Genomic DNA, 20,071 nt, shown 5'->3' on the forward strand with positions numbered 1-20,071 from the left:
ACAACCCCATTTCCCTCCCTCAAAAGCCCAAATGGCCTAAAGCTCTGTACAAACTCTGTTTTGCAGCGATATTTGGCTCTCTCTCGAGGGGATCAGCACTTCCTCACCATTCCCCCTTCCCATAGCAGCAGCTCTCCACGTTGGCTCTCCAACTCTCTGGAGGGTGCTGGGGGGAGGAAGCTACCGTCTCCTTCTCTCTGTTTGCAGCCCTCTTTCTTTCCTTAATGCTTGTTCTCTCGACTGCTCCATCTCTATTTCTTTTTCTTTCCTGGGAACAGTGGCCTGTAGAGGAGCCAGGAGCATTAGGACATCTGCGCCTGTGGGAAGCATCAGGCTGAAGTTGGTAGAGGCAGCTGGGGGGAGCTCGGGATGGAGCTGCGTGAGGGCTTGCAGTGCCACCCCCTCCACCATCCCTTTCTGCAAGGGCCTGCCGTAGGAGCAGAGCAAGTGCAGCAAGCTGGCTCTGCCAGAGAGACCCTTCTTTTTTTTCCCGTATCGCCTCATGCAAGCCTTGCCAAAAATCATGACTTTCCTTTCCAGCCCCAGCCTCCATTATCATTGAAACAAGGCAGAAAACAAATCTCCCTAAACATAGCTCACTTGTGATCAGTAGAAACTAAATGATGTGACGGCTTCTGCCAGCGATCCCGTAATTGCTTCCCATTGTGTGCGGTTTCCGAGCGCCTACAAGAGCACTGCGCGGGGGCTGCCCTATGCTCCCTGCTCCCCACGGCACGTTGTTCAATCATGTTGTTCATCTTTTATCCAGCAGCCGAGCAGAGTGATCACGCTTCTTCCTTTTCTACAGAGAAAACATCAGTAAGAACAGGAAGGCAGTAGGTACAGCTTGTCACCTGAAATACCCTGTGCATAGCCCCTAGCACTGGGGACACAGAAGCAATGAGAAACAGTAAATATACAAACGGAGAGAAGGGGAGAGAGAGAGGGAGGAATGAGAAATACGGGAGTTTAACGTGAGAGAGGGAGCTGTGGATCTGGTAGTCACTGAATTGTATAATTCATTTATTGGTGCGCGGATGCTGAGGTTCAGTGACTGATATCCTGCATTCTTGGGAAGATTTTGGCTGTATGAGAATACAGCGCGGTGATTTGTAACAGGATTTGCTGAAGGTAAGAAGCATAAATAAAACAAAGCAAAAAATAAGCTTGATCAATACAGCCAACAACCCCCTGTTGGTGCAGTATTTCATCTTGCAAGTGCTGCATAAAACCATTGGTCTCTGTATGCAGATATTCATGAAGCAGCACACAAGCTTTGGTAGCACTTTCCTTTGGAGGACTGCAAAATGCTGGAAAAACATTCATTTAGCACTGCAAGCAGCCTCGTTTGGTGAATCTTACCGTTCACTTTTTGCAGACCAAGTAGTTAATTGCCTCGTTCAAGGTTAGGGCAGAGGCTCAGTGACAGAACCACAGGAAAATCCAGACAGAATCTGGCACAAGTATTTTCACAAAGAAAAAAATGTTTTGCACCAGGTCTGTGTTCCAGCCCAAATGGGCAGGAAAAAAAAAAACCAGAATGACAATGATTAGTGACTGTGAGCTGAAGCCAGACATTTAAATTAGGAACAGGGCACACCTTTAACTGCAAGAGGTGACTAGTCATTGTACAAACAAGGAAAATGGCAGCTTTTCTAGCTGATATCTTTAGGAAAGTTGTTTTATTCTCTCATTGAGATCACATTCTGCCCTATCGCAGCCACACACAGACTCGCTGTTGTTAGTCTCAGAAGGACTCGCTTATGGATATAAGGAGACAGAAATGACTCCTAAATTACCAGTCCTGCAATGCGATACACGCTGGCAGTCTCTGAGCACACCCGAAGCCTCGCTGATTTCAGCGGCGCTCTCAGCAAGGACAGGGTCTGCCTGTGCTCATCAAGGTGCACGACTGCAACCTTGAATGTCATTAAATAAGCATAAGCTTCTGCTGCAATGCTGAAAAAGTGACATCATGTTTTAAAGCGGAGAAACTCCCCTGTGGCTTTTTAATGACATGGACAATGCTGTCCTACACAGATTTCTGCAGCACCAAGAATTCTTCTGGATTCTGGTAAGAAAACAAATCTTTATTAGTACTAAATCTGTCCATCCTACTTTTGATTTTAATGCAGACTTGAGACCCATTCCTATAATTACTTGTACCCACTCACAGCTTTACCCACAGGAATACTCCAAATCACATCGGTGAGGCCAACCTTATACATAAAGCTAAACATGTGGAAACTTGTTTGTAGATTGAGGTTCTAAATTTAGCATTTTCTTCTATCTTTGGCCAATATATCCTTTAAAAAAGTAATTCTGCCCATGTACCTAAGTCTGCTTGAATGGCTGAGTGTTTGCGAGCCTTGTGTGAAGGGGAAGGATCTGAAATCTTTGTATATTTGGGAGAGAGATGTAACAAAACAACAGACAAAGGATTTACAGGAAAGGGAGCTGGAATCCTCCGGCAGGATCCCCTGCAGCAAAAACCATCGTTCCATAGAATAAGGTTAATTAACTGGCAATTATTTCTGAAGTGCATCTGAATCTAATATATTTGCCGCAAAGATGTCATTAAAAGAGCATCAAGCCACTGCTGGAAGTCAAGACTACTTAACACTCCCACCCTCACCACAATTGCATTGCTACACATGACTGAAACTGCACGTCTCTCACGTTGGAACCCCTTCAGCCTCGATTCACACAAGGAAACGTGTTCTTCCCCAAGCCCCCCGCTGCCGCAGCCTGTCCGCTGGCCATCACTCGCTCCAAGATATGCCACTCACACACCTGGAGGGCTCTTCCGCTGATTTATAACGTAAGAAAGCGGTGGGAATGATTCTTGTGTCTTCCTTCCTGCTCCAGCTGAGCTGGTTGAGAGGAAACTGTCCCTCCTGAAACAGCCTGCCTCCACCTAGAAAGGTTCTTAAAGAAGAGCAAAATCAGTTCTCTCTGATTTTGTCTGTATCATTCAGGCAGGCACACAAGCAATTCTACTGTTGTGCCTGACTCCAGATGACCACGGAGTGCTCCAAACTGCGGTGAGTATTAAGAACTACTTGTCAGCTGTTCTAGACACCTTCCCATCGCTGGCCTGAGGGCATGGTTCCACTATGTCCTTGTTATGGCCTGCAAAAGAGCGTGGGAAAGGGCTGTGGCATGCCTCGGTGGGAGACAAACTCCAAGCTGAGGTAAATGGAGGCCTCCTGTGGTGTCTATGGAGCAGCAGTGCAGCTGAGCTGGTATCCTAAGCTTTCCCTGGCTTGGTCTTCCGTGGAGGTTGCACAGAACATGGCCTGCTGCTAAGGAAAACATTTCAACACCAGACTCCCTCAGAGCTCTTTGACGTCCAGGTGACCCCATTTCACAGGATCCTCACGACCCTCTCCTCTTCTCTCCCCCTCCACACACACTTGCGGTGGTGGCCAAAAGGCGCCTCTTTCTGTCATGACTGAGGGCCTCGAGGTAAGAAACAGAGATGGCTCCACTGCCCCTATATAAGAGGAAGGGGTAGCAACAGGGGAATTTTAAAATATGCATCACTTCTGTGGGACTTCTCACCGAGGTGAGCCGACCACGCTCTCTCCCCCAGCCACGCAGGCAAGCGCTGGGGCACCACCGCTGGGCCTCCCCTGTACCACCGCGGGGGGTATCATTTCGGGAGCCCCAGAGGGCTCCACAGCATCGCTCGGGCCACGTTTTCAAGCGCCCTCAAAGCCGAGACGCCACCGCGGCTGCAGGCCTGGAGCCCCGCGCTGGGGCAGCCGGGGAGGCCTCGGCCCGCCCCGCGTGACGCCGCCTCAGCGCGGGGGGGCGGAGCTTAGGGGCGCGCCCCCACGCGCGCATGCGCCCGGGCTCGAGCGCAGCCCGCCGCTCTCGCCCATTGGGAGGGAGGAGTGGGGTAGGGGCGTGGCCACCCCCGCGCCGGTGGGCGGGGCGGGTCGCCGCCAGGGGGCGGGGGAAGGGAAGGCGGGTTCCCGAGGAGGGGCCGCTCTATCCGGCGGACTCGGCTGCTCTGGAGGAGAAGGGCGGGCGGGGAGGAGGTGGCTGCTGCTCCAAGATGGCGGCGCAGAGGAGGAGTCTGCTGCAGAGTGTGAGTGGCACCTTCCCCCCCTCCGTGCACACGCACCCCCCAGGTGGGTGCGAGGGGGGACCCGGGCCTCCTCTTCGTCCGCGCCCCCGCCGCAGCCCCGTGTGGGAAGGGGGAGGCCCGGCGAGGGTGGGAAGCGTCCCCCCTCAGCGGGGAGGTGGGTTGCTGCCCCCCGCCCCCTGTGCTGCCGGAGGGCGGCGGGTCCCAGCCTGGGGAGGGGGCCCTGCCCGCTCATCGATCCGCACCCTGGTCCGGCCTGCCGCTCTGCAGCGCTGTGGGACGGGTGGGGGGCGGCAGGTGGCGGGGGGGGGCCCTGCCTGCGCCGCCGGCTTCGGGGTGCTGCGCTGTGCCAGGGGGCGGCCGGCCTTTGCCGGCCGGGTGTGCCTGGGCCCTGTGCGCCGGGGGGTGGGCGGCCCGGGGGGGCTCTCCCATTGCTGGCAGCAGCAGGGCCCCGGTCCCCTCGTCCCGGGCGAGCGTACTCCAGCGGGGAACCGGAGCCTTCCCTGTATTCCCCCGCCACGGATGCGTGAGGGTCTGATTCACCAAAGGAATAGCTAGTGCTGTGCTGTCTCGAGTGTAAAACTCGGGTGCAAATTGCACTTCTGGTTTCTTGTTAGCAAGAGCTGAAAGTGCAGACAGAGCTCAGCTTCAGGGGGAAAGGCAGCGGTAAGTGATCCAGTTCTGCAGCAGGGAATATGAAGTTATTGGCTGGGGTGGTGCGCTGCCCTCTTAGCAAAGGGAGAAGGGTTGAGAAGAGGGTGGAGATGGACTTGTAACCTGTACTGGACCAGGATCCCCACTTCAGGCTGCTTGGGGTTTACATGATCTCTTTCCTCTTTCTGTCTTCCAGGAACAGCAGCCCAGTTGGACAGACGACTTACCATCCTGCCATCTCTCTGGGGTGGGCTCAGCTCCAAACCGTTCCTACAGTGCAGACGGCAAGGGAACAGAGGGTCACCCCTTGGAAGATAACTGGTTAAAATTCAGGTAAGTGGGTTGCATCTGGGACACAGACTCCTGCAGACACGAGGGCAGGTAAAAGTGGTATTTAGTTTGTCACACAGGACTCAGAAGACATGAGGTGCGAGCATGCAGGAGGTGTTTGGAGGAACTTGTTAACGTATGTCTGTGTCTCACAGACATCTGTCACCTCTTTGCTTCTGTCCTCTTTGACAGGAGTGAGAACAACTGCTACCTCTATGGTGTCTTCAATGGCTATGATGGCAATCGAGTCACCAACTTCGTGGGTCAGAGGCTTTCTGCAGAATTGCTGCTGGGCCAGCTACACGCAGATCACAGCGATGCTGATGTGCGTCGAGTTCTGCTGCAGGTAAAGAAGCTTTTGGCTGGCTCTTGCTTCTCGCACTACCCACCTCCTCTTTTTGCCAGCGGGGAGCAGCATCTGGTTTCTGTGGGGGTTGGAAACATCTGCCAGTGGCTGTGATTGCACTCATCCCTGAGCAGCTGTAGTGCTTTGTTTCACTCCCGCCTCATACCCATCTGTCCCCCTGCCTCTGTCAGCACGCTGCTGAGAGCTCTCCAGAAAGCTGCAGCTGGCCTTCACTGGACATGTAGGAACAAGTCAGCCTGTGAAGGAGATGACAATGAGTGAAAGGGGGAAGTTAATGTATGGGGAGATGGATTTCTGAGTGCGCTTTCTTGAGTGATAGACAAGTTCTTACAATCAACACACAAAATCAGATAGGTCTCTGACATTGCTTTGAATGTGATTTTTATGGTTTTGTTTCCTCTTTTGAGTAATTGCAGATTGTTTTTACAAGCTGTTAACTAGTTGCGCTAAAATAATTGTGTTTCAGTGTGACGCAGTGATCCTCGAATCTCTGTATGTGTAGTGATCAACCACTATGAGCCAGTCTTAGGGAAGTGGGGGTGGGTAGCCTCAAAGGTCTGTAGGTATTGGATAAGAGCTTAGTTTTTCTTTATGGCCTTTTTTTAGGCTTTCGATGTGGTAGAAAGAAGTTTCCTGGAGTCCATTGATGATGCCTTGGCAGAGAAGGCCAGCCTGCAGTCCCAGCTACCAGAGGTAATGTAGCCTTAACGACAGAGATTGCTGGATGAGTCTTGGGTGTATTAGTCAATGTGGTCCAAGGAAGGCTGTAATGGAAAGTTATTTCTCTGTGGTTCTCTTCTGGGAGCTTGTGTGAAGTAAAGCAACCGTCTTGGTCCATTTCCCAGAGTTCCTGCTGTTCCTACTGGCACTAATTAGACCCATCATTGGTTATCTTGGTAAGGAACTGAACATATCATGGAGAGGAGTTCAAACTGTACGTGTGGCTCTTCCGGGACAAAGCCATATGATGCAGATGAGAGGCAAGGCCTCAAATTTGCCTGGCATCTGGACAGATCTGGATTCTGTTCTTCAGGTGAACTGGACTGTCATCTCCAGAATCTTATCAGAGCCGTGTCATTTGTTAGGATTGAAGAAATAATTGTATGTCTTGCACAGTCTTGGCATGAGCCTAAGACATGCCAACACGAGTCCCCTCCCTAAAGAATTTTCATTCCAGCTGTGGTTTCTGTGTTGTGGACTGTGTGTTTAAGCTTTCCCCTCATTTTGGATTCCAGGGTGTCCCTCACCACCAGCTGCCACCTCAGTACCAGAAGATTGTGGAGAGATTGAAGGCTGTAGAGCAGGAGATCTCTGGAGGAGCCATGGCTATTGTGGCTGTTGTTCTCAACAACAAGCTCTATATCGCCAATGTGGGTGAGTTGTTTTTTGTCAGCACCTCAGTCTAGGTGTTTCTGAGGATGGCTGCGGTTCTAGGAAGTGAAATAAATTTGAATGTGGGGGACAGTTTTCTTGGTCTGTGGCCAAGAAACGATAATGCTTGTTACTTATAGGAGCACCTGAAATCAGCCTGGCTCTTTATCTCTGGAGATGTTGGCTGATGCAATGTGTATGACCAAAGAACAGAGGGAAAATGGGTTGAGAGGCAGTAGCGCAGGTGCACTGAGAAGTGGAGAGCTTTCTTGTGAGGTACCAGCTCAGGCCTGGATGAAGAGCTGCCTAGCAGGCCTACTATGCTGCTAGCAAGGCTACTTTTTGGAGATCATGATGAGACAGTACATGAGCCTTTCTCTTCTTTTCTGTCTTTATTCCCCTCTCCTGTTCCTTTACCATTTGGATATGTTCTCCCTCTTAACGGCAGAGCTATCTGGTGCCTCATCTCGCTGCTCCCACTGCAGGTACCAATCGGGCACTGTTATGCAAGTCCACGGTGGATGGGCTGCAGGTGACTCAGCTCAACGTGGACCATACAACAGAGAATGAGGATGAACTTTTTCGCTTCTCCCAGCTGGGTGAGTGTTGGGTTTCATGTTCTTATCTGAGAACATTGTATGCCTCCATTTATCCGGGGCACCAGGAATGACTCAAGCCACTGGAAACAATAAATGACCACAAAAAGAAGCTTACTGTGGTTTCAAATGACAAGTTCAGTGCTGCCTTTTCTTGCATATCTAGCCATTGTGAGGCTACAGAGTGAGTAAGTTCAGGTTACTGAACCAGCAGAAAGCTGTCCATTTATTTTCAAGTTTTGAGAGTTAGTTTCGTGTCCAACTGCCAAACTGACATTGATTTGCCCTCCAGCTGTGCGGTTGCTGGAGTCAATAGGAAGGCAGGAGTGGAAGCGTGCAGCCAGAGGGTAGAAGCGGGATGGACGGTATATGACTGCTCATTTAGAGGCAAACCACAGTTATGCTGGGTTAAGTTCTGTGTGATGCCGCACCCTCGGGATGGTGCGTTTCAATATGCCTTTGTACAAGCTGCTGCAAAAAAAGCAGCTACACTTCAGACAGAGCCAGGCCAAGCACTGGCATTTACTGTTCTCACATCAGTAACTGTTGAACTCTAATGCTGACATTTTGCTTTAGGCAATTTCCCTTTTCCTTTACAGTGTTTGACATGTTTTCTTTCTTGGTCTAGAACTAGCCCAGACAACTTGTGTGATTGCTAATACTGATTTCTTCTTATTGAGATACTTATGTTCTGTACTTTTGTTTAGGTAGATCTAACTTGTCGTTCTTCATTAGGTTCACCTGGTAGATATATTCTTACCTGGTGAGGCTGTTGACGTGGTAATTTTCTGCTGCTGGGTCTTGTTTTATTCTATTTCTCTTCCATTTCTGCTTTTACTCATACTCCTGCAGTAGGGGTGTGTGCTGTGAAACAGAAGACTGAATACAAGAATCCCGGGCAAGAGACCCTTTGACTGCCTTTCTACTGCCAAAAATGCAGAATTTAGCTGCAGTTCATAGCAGAACAGGGATCCGCTAGAAATACCGACCTTAACATGGCGCAGCAGTGGCCCTCCTGCTGGCAGTCCCAGCAGAAGAGAGAGCCTATGGAACAAGCCAGTGTGCCCAGGCTCTTTTGGGGGCCCAAAGGAGGTTGTTGTAGGGCTAGGTTGAAGCACCGTGATAAGAGCAGCATTTGTAATGATGGTGACTGCATCGCACCTCTTCTGGGGGAAGGGAGGGAGAGGTCTTATGCCTTCATGGCTCTTCACCCAGCACAACGCAGCTTGTTCAGTGCTCCAGAAGAGTTGCTGTGATTTAGACACAACCTCTTTGGCGTGCTGTGAGCCTCCCTGTGTTTGTGTCTGTCGATAGCGTGTATCCCTCTGCCAGGAGCTGGCAAATGAGCCAGGCCATGTTGATGAGTCAGCTTTGGTCTGCAGCAGATGGCAGAGTTGTGTCTTACTGCTGGGGTAGGTGTGGAGCCATCTGTGCAGTGGGGCTTGGTTTGACTCAGAGGGAGAGTTTCAGTTGGACCCCTGCCTTCACCTTGTGCTGAGGACAGTCATCCCTAGATAAAAATCTCAAAATAACATTTTCTGCCTGTTAGCTCTAGGTATAAGCAGGAAAGGGGAATTGCCAGAACAGACCAGGTAGGTGGCTCATCTGCTCCGAGTCCTGCCTCAAATAGTAGCCGCACCAGGTGGTCCCTGTGAGAACCTTCTTCAAGATGGGATTCCTTCCTAGCCCCTTCCAGGGGTACATCCCCTTAAATTTATTTAAATAAATACTTGTTTGGTCATTGTCCTTATTTTAGGAGTACCTGACATCAGTTTGAGCACTTGAGCAAATTCAATGCCTCTTGTAGATAGTTGTCCTTTTCGCCCTCTGTGATCTAGTGTATTAATGAAATCGTCGTGTGGAGTTTAGGAGCTGGGATCAATAATAGGCGGAAGAAAAAGCAGAATCCTTCACATATGTTTTCCTCCTTCCTTCCTTCTCCTCCCATCGCACAGTCCAGAGCCGAGAGGCGCAGATGTTCCCCTGCCTTTTCAGCGAATGCCTGTGTGCCCAGGCCAGCTCCCCCCGGTGGCTTTGGACCAGGATGTGGGCTTTGTCTTAGGGCCAACCGTTGCATTCGGAGCGCGTGTGTTGGGCTGTGTGCATCTCTCTCCTCTCTCCTTCCCAGATTACAACTAATGAAAGAGTGGCCCTTGGAACACAGCAAACTGCTCTTCCTTTTCTCCATGTTGGGCTTCTGGTGATTCTTTGGCATCTTGTTTTGTCTTACAATTCTCTTCAGCTGTGGATATTTCTTTTCTCGTTCCTGACAGTGTAACCAGAGGAAGTTCTGCAAGTTTCCCAAAGTCAATTAAACTTTTTTGTTTTTCAATCTGGCAGGCTTGGATGCAGGGAAAATAAAACAAGTGGGAACTATTCGTGGGCAGGAAAGCACTCGGCGCATTGGAGATTACAAAGTCAAATATGGCTATACTGATATTGAACTGCTCAGGTCAGACAAACTCAACTTTGTGGCTTCAAGCCCTCCTTTTCTTTATGACCCCTCCATTCTCACCTACTACGTCACCATTAAATACTAAATAACACCATCTCTTTCCAGTGCTGCTAAATCTAAGCCCATCATAGCAGAGCCTGAAATCCACGGAGGGCACTCGCTGGATGGGGTGACTGGCTTCTTGGTGCTCATGTCGGAAGGGCTCTACAAAGCGCTGGAGGCAGCTCATGGGCCTGGGCAGGCCAACCAGGTGAGCCCGCTCACACGGGAAACGTTCCCGCGGCTATCGACTCGCTCCGGCGGTGTCGGCTGCTCTCATACAGACTTTCCTCCTCCTCTGTCCTGTGAGTGCTGGCCAGGTTGAATGCCTGTGCCACCCCATTCCAGTCTCTAATAATATGGGAGCTGCTTTGCCAAGCCAGTTCTTCTAGGCAGCTGCCTGTCCCTTAGGAGTAGCCCATTAAAGGGAACGGGATGATTCAAGGCACGGGGGCACATACCAGCAGGTGAGACTGGCAAGCATCACAGTCAGATGAGTTGCCACAAAAACTTTTAGATCAGATGGCAGGAAAAGGTTTCCACCAAAATCTCCTAAACATCCTTCATCTCTCTCTCTCTCTCTCTCTCTCTCTCTCGTTTTTCTTCCTTCTCTGCTCAGGAAATTGCAGCCATGATAGCCACAGAGTTTGCCAAGCAGACGTCACTGGATGCTGTGGCACAAGCAGTAGTGGACCGAGTTAAGCGGATCCACTGCGACACTTTTGCCAGTGGTGGGGAAAGGTCCAAGTTCTGTCCCCGGCATGAAGACATGACGCTGCTTGTGAGGAATTTTGGGTACCCCCTGGGTGAGATGAGCCAGCCCACGCTGACACCAACGCAAGGTATGTTGGGGACAGAATGAAACCAAGTGGAGGGTGGAAGGGAAGATCTCTTGACCGATCCAGGACTGACCTAACATCAGGAGGGGAGATACTCTGTAGAAGGAATCTTCTTATTAAAGGGACTATTGGCTTCTGAGACACAGAGTCTGTGACAATTAGACAGAATACAGTACAGCATCTAAGAAAGGCAGTTTAATATAAATCCCTGGGTTCGTTGGCTTTTTCTCTGGCCTTTCTTTGCTGCTGCGCACCCCAGTCACTCATGTCTCAACTACATTTTATAACTCTTGTTTTCTCCCTTCTCAGGAGGCCGTGTCTACCCAGTCTCTGTGCCGTATTCCAGCTCCCAGAGCACGAGCAAGACGAGTGTCACGCTGTCTCTTGTCATGCCTTCCCAAGGCCAGATGGTCAACGGTGCCCACAGCAGCTCAACTCTGGATGAAGCCACCCCCACCCTCACTAAGTAAAAGTCGTGCTCTCTTGCTACCCGCGTTTTTTCCCTGCACCTCACACTGTGTAAGGTGGTTGAAAAGTGAAGAGACACCTGTCAGTTACCTGTCAATCATTCCCTTATCTGGAGTGTGGGCCTCCTGGCTGCAGTATTGACAGCCAGCATAACGTGTTAGCTGGAAAGCGATTGTGTGAGGAGTGGGAATGAGTAAAGTGGCAGCTCTGAAGCCAGCTCTGGGAACATGCCTCGGGAGCAGCATCTGCTGCTGCTGGCGGAGGGCGCTCTGGCAGCGCACAGCCCTTCTCTTTGGATCTTGTGTGCCAAGTGTGTTGGGCGCTGTGCGTGGAGGGAGTGTGGGTGCCCTTCATTTTAATAAGGAAGAAGGACTATGCAGGTCACCTGTAAGGCGGCCGGAGAGGCTGCGCTGCACAAGTTGCCTTGCTCAGACGCAGAGGCCAGGGTAGAAAAAAAAAAAAGGATAAAGGTTAGAACCGGATCCTATTTGGATCCGATTTGCAGGATCATACTAGTTAGTGGCTCTGGTTTAGGTTCAGCCTTTGGCACAGGGTGGTGTGTGTACACACTGCGGAGTGAAGCAGCTCTCTGGTTATTGTGTTCTGGTAGCTCCAGAAACGAGGCTGACACGCTAGAGCTGCTTTGGCTGCAACGCAGGTCACGCAAGAATAGCTTCCCTTGCTGCCAGACTCTTCCCGTAAAGCTCATGCTGTATGGGTACGGGGAGGCCAGCAGAGTGCATGCCTCTTTTCTTTTTCTTTTTTTTTTCTTTTAAATTTTTTTTTCCTGCTTCCTCTCCTCTGTTTCTCAGACGCCCGGTTGTACTTAAGGCCGTCCAGTTAAATGTGAATCGGAGATCTTTGGCGTTCATCAATTCCAAGCAGTTCTCAACACTTCTAATGCTCTGATAGAGCAAGAGACTGCAACTTTTTACCTGTTTGCTAAGGATGGCTTGATCTGTGAAGAAGCTGGTGCTTGTTCTGGTGCTTTTCTTGTCCAAAGCATCAGATGGGGAAAACTAAAGATGCTTGTGTTCTCTCTCCCTTTTTCCCTCTGTAGCCAAAGCCCAACTGTGACGCTCCAGTCAACAAATACTCACACGCAGAGTAGCAGCTCAAGTTCAGACGGGGGTCTCTTCCGCTCCCGACCCACCCACTCGCTCCAGCCAGATGAAGACGGACGTGTGGAGCCCTACGTGGATTTTGCAGAGTTTTACCGGCTTTGGAACATGGACCATGGCGAGCAGGGAGCACTGACTGTGTCCTAACGTGGAAACCTGCCTCCTCCAGACACCCTGCGCTCGGCTGCGTGAGCAAAGGCTGAGGCAAGAATGAGAGCGCTCTACCGAGGTCTGTGTTCTGCCGAGGGTTAACTCCTATCCAGGACGTGCTGAGCACTGGGCTGGGGAGCGCGTGCAGCGCGCTCTACACGCGTATCGCCTGGGCCGTGCACGCAATCCTGACCAACCTTGTTTCCTCGGAAGGCCTGTGAATAGGGGAAAGGGTCTTGAATGCAACCCTCGCTGCAGGTTTTTTGCAAATAAAGATGCAGAGAGGGCTCCCTCTGGGTGATGCGAGAGTAGGGGCCTGTACTAAGGCTGTGTGTGCGCGTGTGTAGGTGTATGCGTGCGTGCCTGCCTGCGTGTGTGTGTGCTGTCATAATGTTTCCACAACTCAGTTCGTAATGCTGTGATTCCAGTGTTCAACTCCATAGAAGATACCTCTATTTTGCAGAATAAATAACTTATAGCTACACTCATTGGCACCTGTGTGGCTTGCTCTCTTCCTTACAATGTCATATGTGGGTGTGACAGCTGTTCCTGGTGAAACCCTCTGTTCCTCCAGAATAGGGGGTTGCACCTTGCAGCAGGCAAGCTTCTGTTGTAGAAGTGGCCTGAGCTCTTGCAGGTGACTTAAAAGTGTAAGGTCTTTGCCCAACACTTACTTATTTGCCGAGCTTTCACACTGGATTATGGCTTGAAGTTCAACTATAAATTCAGATTATTGCGTTTTGTGGGCATTTCCCTTAACGCAGGCCATCTGGAAAGTTGTAGAGGGCAGGTGGGGTTTGTAACGCAGTTTTCCTGTACGGGCTTCTGGTAGTGCACAGCAGGAGGTCACCTGTGGATAGAACCAAAACCACATCGTGATGTGGCTGCCTTGAAGATGCAGATGTGCACCCTCGTGTCGGAGCAGAGAGGTGGGCAGCGAGGAGAGGAGGGGTCCTGTTGGTCTGCTGGCTACGCATCGGGTCAGCCGAGGCCTGGGCTAGCTGGCAGAGGCCGTGGGGATCACGGTGATCTTCCTCTTCAGTTCAGGCTTCCAACGGCAGGCGGCAAGCGAGCCTCTTCCCTCCCTGCTCCAGCCTTCCCCTCGGCCTGCCTCGCTGGCTCCCTGGGGAAGGAGCCTTTCCCCAGCAAACACGGGGAGGCCTCAGGGGGGTGACCGCTGTGCTGCAGCACCTGGTGCCTCCGTGGGGAGTTGTGTTAGGGCACCAGGCAACACCAAGAGAGCGCTACAGGAGATTACAGGAGAAAGGACAAGTGAGGGAACCGGCCTGGGTTCCTTCCTGGATATGTTTTTTGCTTCCAGGCTGGTCACCTTAGGAAGGAGAAGGGGAATGGGAAGAGATCAGGATGAAGCAACAGAGGATGCTACAGCGAAGGCCAGCATGTACCCAGTCCCTGGTGCGTGCAGGTTCAAGGCACTTGTGGTGTGCCAGCTTAGAAAGGAGCGGAGGAGGATTTATCCCTTTGGATAAATCAAATAGCACCGAGTGCCCCGAGGCAAAATCTGAGTTCACTGAGAAATACGTGGGCCGGATCAGAGCAGTGAGAAGCGCCGTTTCCTCGGAAGGCACAACAGGCGTCTGTTGCGTGTAGGTGGGTGGCTCTCTGCCACTGCCCCCTCCAGGTCCTGCTGGCGTGGCTTTGCCCTGCGGGGTTTCGTGTGAATCACGTGGGGCTCTTGGCTGCTGGGCTGCCCGCAGAAGCTCGCGTTTCCCTGCCCTCCCGTAGTTCCCAGGAAGGCTGGGCGTGCTGAACGTGCCGGCACAGGCGCCTACCGTCAAGACCCTTCCAACCCTGCCAGGGAAGTGGCGTTCGCAGTGGCATGGAGGAGAGGCAGCAGAGTTGTGTGAGGTTTGGTGCCTTGTCCCCAAGGCCGACCGAGGCAGGGGCTGGCAGTCCCTCACCCGTGTTCTCCGCCCTTGCCTCTGCCCTGTGAGGAGCAGGGCGTTCAGGTATCTGAGCCCAGCCTGGCCTTGTTGTCCAGGACCGCTCCCAAATGTCATTTGACCTGGGGATCCTATCCTTTCCTCCAGGTTGTTGTGTGGCTATTTAATAGGATGGTATGATCCTGGTATGGACTAAAATGGAGTTGAAGAGGTTCTATCCCGTTCTGCGTTCACTAACCTGGCATGGATTTCGATAGCTGCATAAACAAGTCTTTCTTGCTTATCCCCCCATCCCATTTATCTATGGTATTTGCTAACTTATACGGAGAACAGTTCCAATGGGAAATATTCCAGCATGTGGATGCTCCAGATAAAAGTTTAAGAATTGCCAAATGCACTTATATAAAGCAGATCACGCGAAACAAACTTATTCTTTGGCATAATTACCAGCTTATGAAGTACGAAAAAATAAAGTGGGTAGGAGCGGGTGGATCACACTAAGCTGTGGCTGTACAGCCACTGGAAAAAAAGATGAGGAAAATAGGTTTTCTGTACACGCTACGTAAGCCATGGCTTCGGAGTCTGGGTCAAAGAAACAGACTGAACGTTGTGTACAGGGGAAGGAGGCTTGTGAGCGAATGTCAGTATTTAATATTGTCCTTAGGGAGTGATGGGAAGATGCAGACTGTAACAACAGTGGAAAAACCTCCTCTCCCCTGCCCCTTTAAAATGAAGGAGTGGATGGAAGAGGACAGAACCAGAGTGATCTGGAGAAATAAGAGCAGGGGCCTTTTTGCAGTGTAGTGAAATTCAAAACCACTAGAAATGTAAAGTCCTAGGCAAAAGCGAGAAAAACAGTGCAGCTATGCACCACAAGACTGCTGGAGAGGAGCTAGCAAATTAAGATCTGAATATACAGAATAAGTCTGCCATAAAGACAGCTAACCTTATTTTTCAAAAGCTGTCCCCCTGCGAGACAAGGGTAGAAATGAGAAGCCCTGTCCCTGGAACTGGAGCAGTGGGGACGCTCCGCGTGTCCCCAAGCCGCAGGCGGTGGCTGAGGGTCATTAGAGGTGCTCAGGCTGTGGCTGGTGAGACAGGCTGGGGGAAGGTCCTGGTCCCAACGCTCACGGGCAGGCAGCGAGGTGAGCGGGCAGCCGAGCTGAAGCGGCATGCTGAAGATTTGGCAAGGCCGAAGATGATGCAAAGACTTTAGATGCTCTTGGGAAGGACTGAAGCCATATGCACCTCGCTGCACGCAAGGGGCATGGAGAAAACCTAGCGAAGACTGGAAAGGGCTTTGTAGACTCCTTGCTGCCTTTGAGGACCTCCAGAAAGAGCTGACCGAAAGAAGAGGCCGTGTCGGGGCTGGTTTCAGTGAGGAGCCGGGGCTTGCGTTGCTCTGGAGTCGAAGCAGTGCCTCTGTCCTGAGCCATCCCCAAAAGCCTTCTCTCGGCTTGCACTCTTGCTCCTCCCCAAACCACCGTTACCACCTCACCAGGTGGAAGTGCCTGGGTGGGAGACAGAAGATGCCCCATTGTCCCTCCCATCCCTAATTTGTTGTCCCTCCTTGCTTCTCCTCCCCTGAGAAACCTTTCCAGCAGCCTGGTGGGGAGCACCCAGTGCTGGTGGAGGGGACTCAGTGGGTGTTGGCGAGAAGCCCTTGCTGGCAGCTGTCTGCACCTTCTGCCCACCCCCCTGCACCTTGCACTCCCAGGACAAGCAGGGGGGTCTCTGCAGCACTGAGAAAGGGCGGTTTCCAAAAATGCTTGGCAGGGTCGTGTCCCTCTCAGCCTGGGGTGGAAATACGCCATCAGAGGGAGACCTGGAAACTCCCAGGCTGCCTTGGGGTAGGGGGGTCTGCACGCATGGGGGGGGGGGGGGGGCTCAATGCCACCTAAAACTGAGGTCCTCACCGTCTCTGCCGCTGAAGGATCACTGGGGACTTTTTTATTTTAAGCTCTCCATTAGCTGAGCAGCACACCCATTTATAACAAAATCTTTAAATAGCGGAAGGATAGCCAGGCAGGGTCATGGCTGGCAGTTAGTGCTCAGCTCCGGTACACGGTCTGTGGGCAAGTCACGCAGGGCTTGGCTTTTCTTCAACAGCCAAGGCAGCAGCTGAATCTAACGTGGACCGGTTTGTTCCCATTCACCTCTTACTTTGCACTCGGTTGCTTTTGGCACACCTGGACTTTCCAATAGGGAAGAGGCACTCGGTGCCACCAGCGCTCCCTGGACCATGCAAGGGAAATGCAGCATCCTCGACCAGAGCCTCTGCTCCCTCAGCTGCCATGCTTTGCAGAGGAAGGAATGTGTTCCTCTCCCCTCTCCCCCCCCCTTTTTTTTTTCTCCACATTAAGGTTTTTGAGGGTTAGGAGATAACACAAGGGTTTGTGGCACCACTGAAAAAACATGCTGCAATTGGCCTCCTGTCATCGCAGGACAGAGATAGCTATAGCTGAAGGGTGAAGCTGCCTAAAATACATAAGTATTTTTTAATTTGATAGCTAATACATAGTTGTTTATATAAGTCTGATTTTTACTTCCCTAGAAATTCTGAGGAAGAGCTTTAGAGTAATCCTGTAGAGTTCATTACTCAAGTGACTTGCCTTTCTCTGGTTAAGAGCGTCGCTGGCATCCTAAAACGTCAGAGCCGTTAACGTCAGTTGTAAATAAACCACCAGGGATGGGTTAGGTATTTTACATCCTATAGCTCTTTCTGTAAGCATAGGAATGCTATTTGGAGTATTCTGGCTAAAATTCAGCACAAGTACTTATATTCTGCCAACTCCAATCCCCTCCTGGAGTTTCAAATGGATACGATATTTATCTTCACTTCCCGTCTTAACTATTGTGTGTTGTCGCTGTAGGTTGCTAAACAACTGCTGTCTCATCGGTGGCTGTATTTTGCTGGCACATAAAGCGAGCCCCATGCGCATATGAACCATAAAGCTATTTGGAGTCCTTGCATAAGAACCCCAAGATACATGTAAGCTGTTAATATTTATTATGTGGAGCTGAGAACATCACTGAAGATGGAGGGATTAGAGTAACTGAGTTCAGGCTGTTGAACAGCCAGACAGAATGGAAGAGAAAACAGATGCCCTGGAGGAATAAGAGCAAAAAGCATGAGGAATTTTCTGCATGCAGGATTAGACTCCAGTGGAGCATGGAAAGAAAAAGCCTGGGAATGCTCCAGAGAGCCAGGGCGGATAGGACGGATGCAGTGTTACGGCTTCTTGCTTGGAGGTGAATCTTCTCCTCTCTGCTTCCTCCAAACAAGCAGCAGCTTACCCGTGGGCTCGCTGGCCTGCAAACAGCAAGAGCCCTGTGAGAAGGGACCTGGCCGCAGCAGGAGGCAGGTTGGATGAGGCGTTTCCAAGGCGCGTGAGAGAGGACTCGGTCTCAGGGCTGTGCAATGCTTGGGCCTGGCCCTCTCTCTGCTAGGTGTTTCAAGAGCCTCCTAACCCGTTTTCTCTTTTTGCCTCGTCGCTCAAGAACAGCATGACCTAGAAACTCTGCATTTCTTTCTGCTGGTTTTGCCTGAGCCGGGCAAAGAGTTTTTCTCTGCCTTACAAGAAACAAGCGACAGCAGGGAGCAATGCTAGCCCCTTTCTGCGGAGCAAGGTCCTGAGCAAACCAGCTGCTTTGATGTCCAAAGGACTGCTAGCAAGGAAAGGCAAGGCTCGGAGAGCCAGAAGCTCTGGAAGTGCGGCCAAGCCTACACCTCTCCATTCAGGAGCTACGGAAACGCTTCTGCACAAAGCCCTTCGGGTTACCGTGGCACTAAGGTGGCCAACAGCCACCAAAACATCTCGGGAAGCCGCCGTTGGTTTGTTTCCAAAAGCAGCCACAAGCCCAGTCATCCAAAACTGAGGTTCCTAGAGGCAGCTGGGTGCAGTGCAGCGCTCCCAACCGAAGCGAAATCGGGCAAACACAGCCGCCTCCGACCTCTGATGAGAGTCGGTTGCTTTGGAAAATTCAGGACTGGTTTCAAAGTACAGGGATCAAAGCCGAGCTGTTAGTGGCTTCATGCATCAGCGATTCGGAAAGTCCCTTGCTCCAGCCAACAGCAACTGGCAGTCGAAGCAAAACAGGTAGCCGCTCTCGTTTGCCTGTGCGCTGCGGGCTCCTCCTGCCCTTGTCGGTGCCTGAGCTGCTTGGCCCCTGTCCTGGCTGCAAACCTGCTCAGCGAAACAGCCAAAAAACTGGTGTATCCACGTCGTGGTTTAACCCTAGCCAGCAATGAAGCGCTACACAGCCACTCGCTCACTCCTCCCAGTGGGATGGGGGAGAGAATTGGAAGAGTAAAAGCGAGAAAACTCGTGGGTTGAGATAAGAACACTTTAATAGTTGAAATAAAATAAAGTAAAATAGTGATAATAAGAATATACAAAGCAAATGATGCACAACCAGTGCCTGCCAACCGATGCCCAGCCAGTCCCCGAGCAGTGGTCACTGATCCCTGGCCAACTCCCCCCAGCTCATATACTGAGCATGACGTCATATGGTATGGAATAGCCCTTTGGCCAGTTTGGCTCTGCTCCCTCCCAGCTTCTTGTGCACCTGGCAGAGCACGGGAAGCTGAAAAGAAGTCCTTGACTTAGTGCAAACACTACTTAGCAACAACTAAAACATCAGTGTGTTATCAACATTATTCCGATGCTAAATCCAAACCACAGCACTAAACCAGCTACTAGGAAGAAAATTAACTCTATCCCAGCTGAAACCAGGACAATCCATCGCCTCTGAGGCAGCTGGGCAGGGTCCCCCTCCCGCGGCCAGGGAGAGGGTGATTTCACATCGCCGTCATGCAGATGGAGACCGTATGAGGGAGGGGGAGAGCCCTGGTGGCTTGTCTCAACCAAATCTCCACCCCAGACCCTCTGTGCAATCCCCATGCAAGGGGCATCAGCCGCCCACGTCAGGAAAGGGATGCCTCTATGCCTAGTTTTAGGCAAAGTGTGGCAAACCGGCCAGGTCACTCAGTTTAACCTTGGTTAAAGATTTGCCGTGGGTGCCCCCCGCGGCATGGGTGTGAGGGCAGAACCGAAAACTCATCTCTGGATGGGCTCGCCGGGCACTGCTTGCTGGTTCGGCATGGAGGCTGGCCCCAGCCAGCCCTCCTGCGACCCACAGCATGTTTACCTGCAGCCATGTGCTGTATGAAAAGGGAAGAGGCTCTTCCCTCTGTTTGAAGCAAGAAATATGCAGAGAAGCAGCTTCAGAGCTCATCCCTAAAATACTTACAGCTCTTAAATGTAAATGAGAGTCAGGTACTAAGGTGAAATAGCTTTTGGATATGAATTCTTCATGCAGATAGTTCAATAATTTACTGAACTCCCACCCCCCGATCCCAACATATTCTGAAGCCAACTCTGCTTTTCCTTATTGCTCCTGTCGTTAGCTCTTCCAGGAGTTCTCAGCTGCTGCGGTGAGAAATATCCAAAATAGCTCCACAAGGGATTTCTCAGAGATCTGAAGCCTTGAAACAACAACAGCAAAGAAAAAAAAAAAAGGCTAGATGGGAAATGGAAAAGGTGAGGAGACAAAACCAACATGCAGTCAATAAAAGCTTTCAGAGAAGAGATAAGAGCAACAAAACACAGAATGGCTTACTGCTTGCTAAAGGTGTGATGGGAATGAAAAGAGCTTTTGCAAATGTCTGGAGGGGGAAAGAA

At 51.2% G+C, this 20,071-nt stretch overlaps 1 protein-coding gene across 2 annotated transcripts; it reads left to right on the forward strand.

Annotated features, from left to right (window-relative positions):
* The first annotated feature begins 3,988 nt into the window (after positions 1–3,988).
* On the forward strand, positions 3,989–19,778 carry TAB1 (TGF-beta activated kinase 1 (MAP3K7) binding protein 1). Of its 2 annotated transcripts, XR_014228077.1 has the most exons (12): positions 3,989–4,096; positions 4,944–5,080; positions 5,270–5,423; positions 6,051–6,137; positions 6,680–6,818; positions 7,301–7,414; positions 9,752–9,863; positions 9,972–10,116; positions 10,525–10,747; positions 11,054–11,210; positions 12,273–12,562; positions 17,261–19,778. XR_014228077.1 is itself a non-coding variant. In XM_082310834.1 (11 exons), the coding sequence occupies exons 1-11, from the start codon at positions 4,064–4,066 to the stop codon at positions 12,478–12,480; spliced, it is 1,509 nt and encodes a 502-aa protein (XP_082166960.1). In that variant the 5' UTR covers positions 3,989–4,063; the 3' UTR covers positions 12,481–16,892. The 2 variants fall into 2 exon arrangements, 1 of the variants encoding a protein (XP_082166960.1); XM_082310834.1 differs by lacking the exon at positions 17,261–19,778 and having other exon boundaries at positions 12,273–16,892.
* The last annotated feature ends 293 nt before the right edge of the window (positions 19,779–20,071 follow it).

Source organism: Platalea leucorodia (assembly GCF_965183815.1).
Source record: "Platalea leucorodia genome assembly, chromosome: 4".
NCBI lineage: Eukaryota > Metazoa > Chordata > Aves > Pelecaniformes > Threskiornithidae > Platalea > Platalea leucorodia.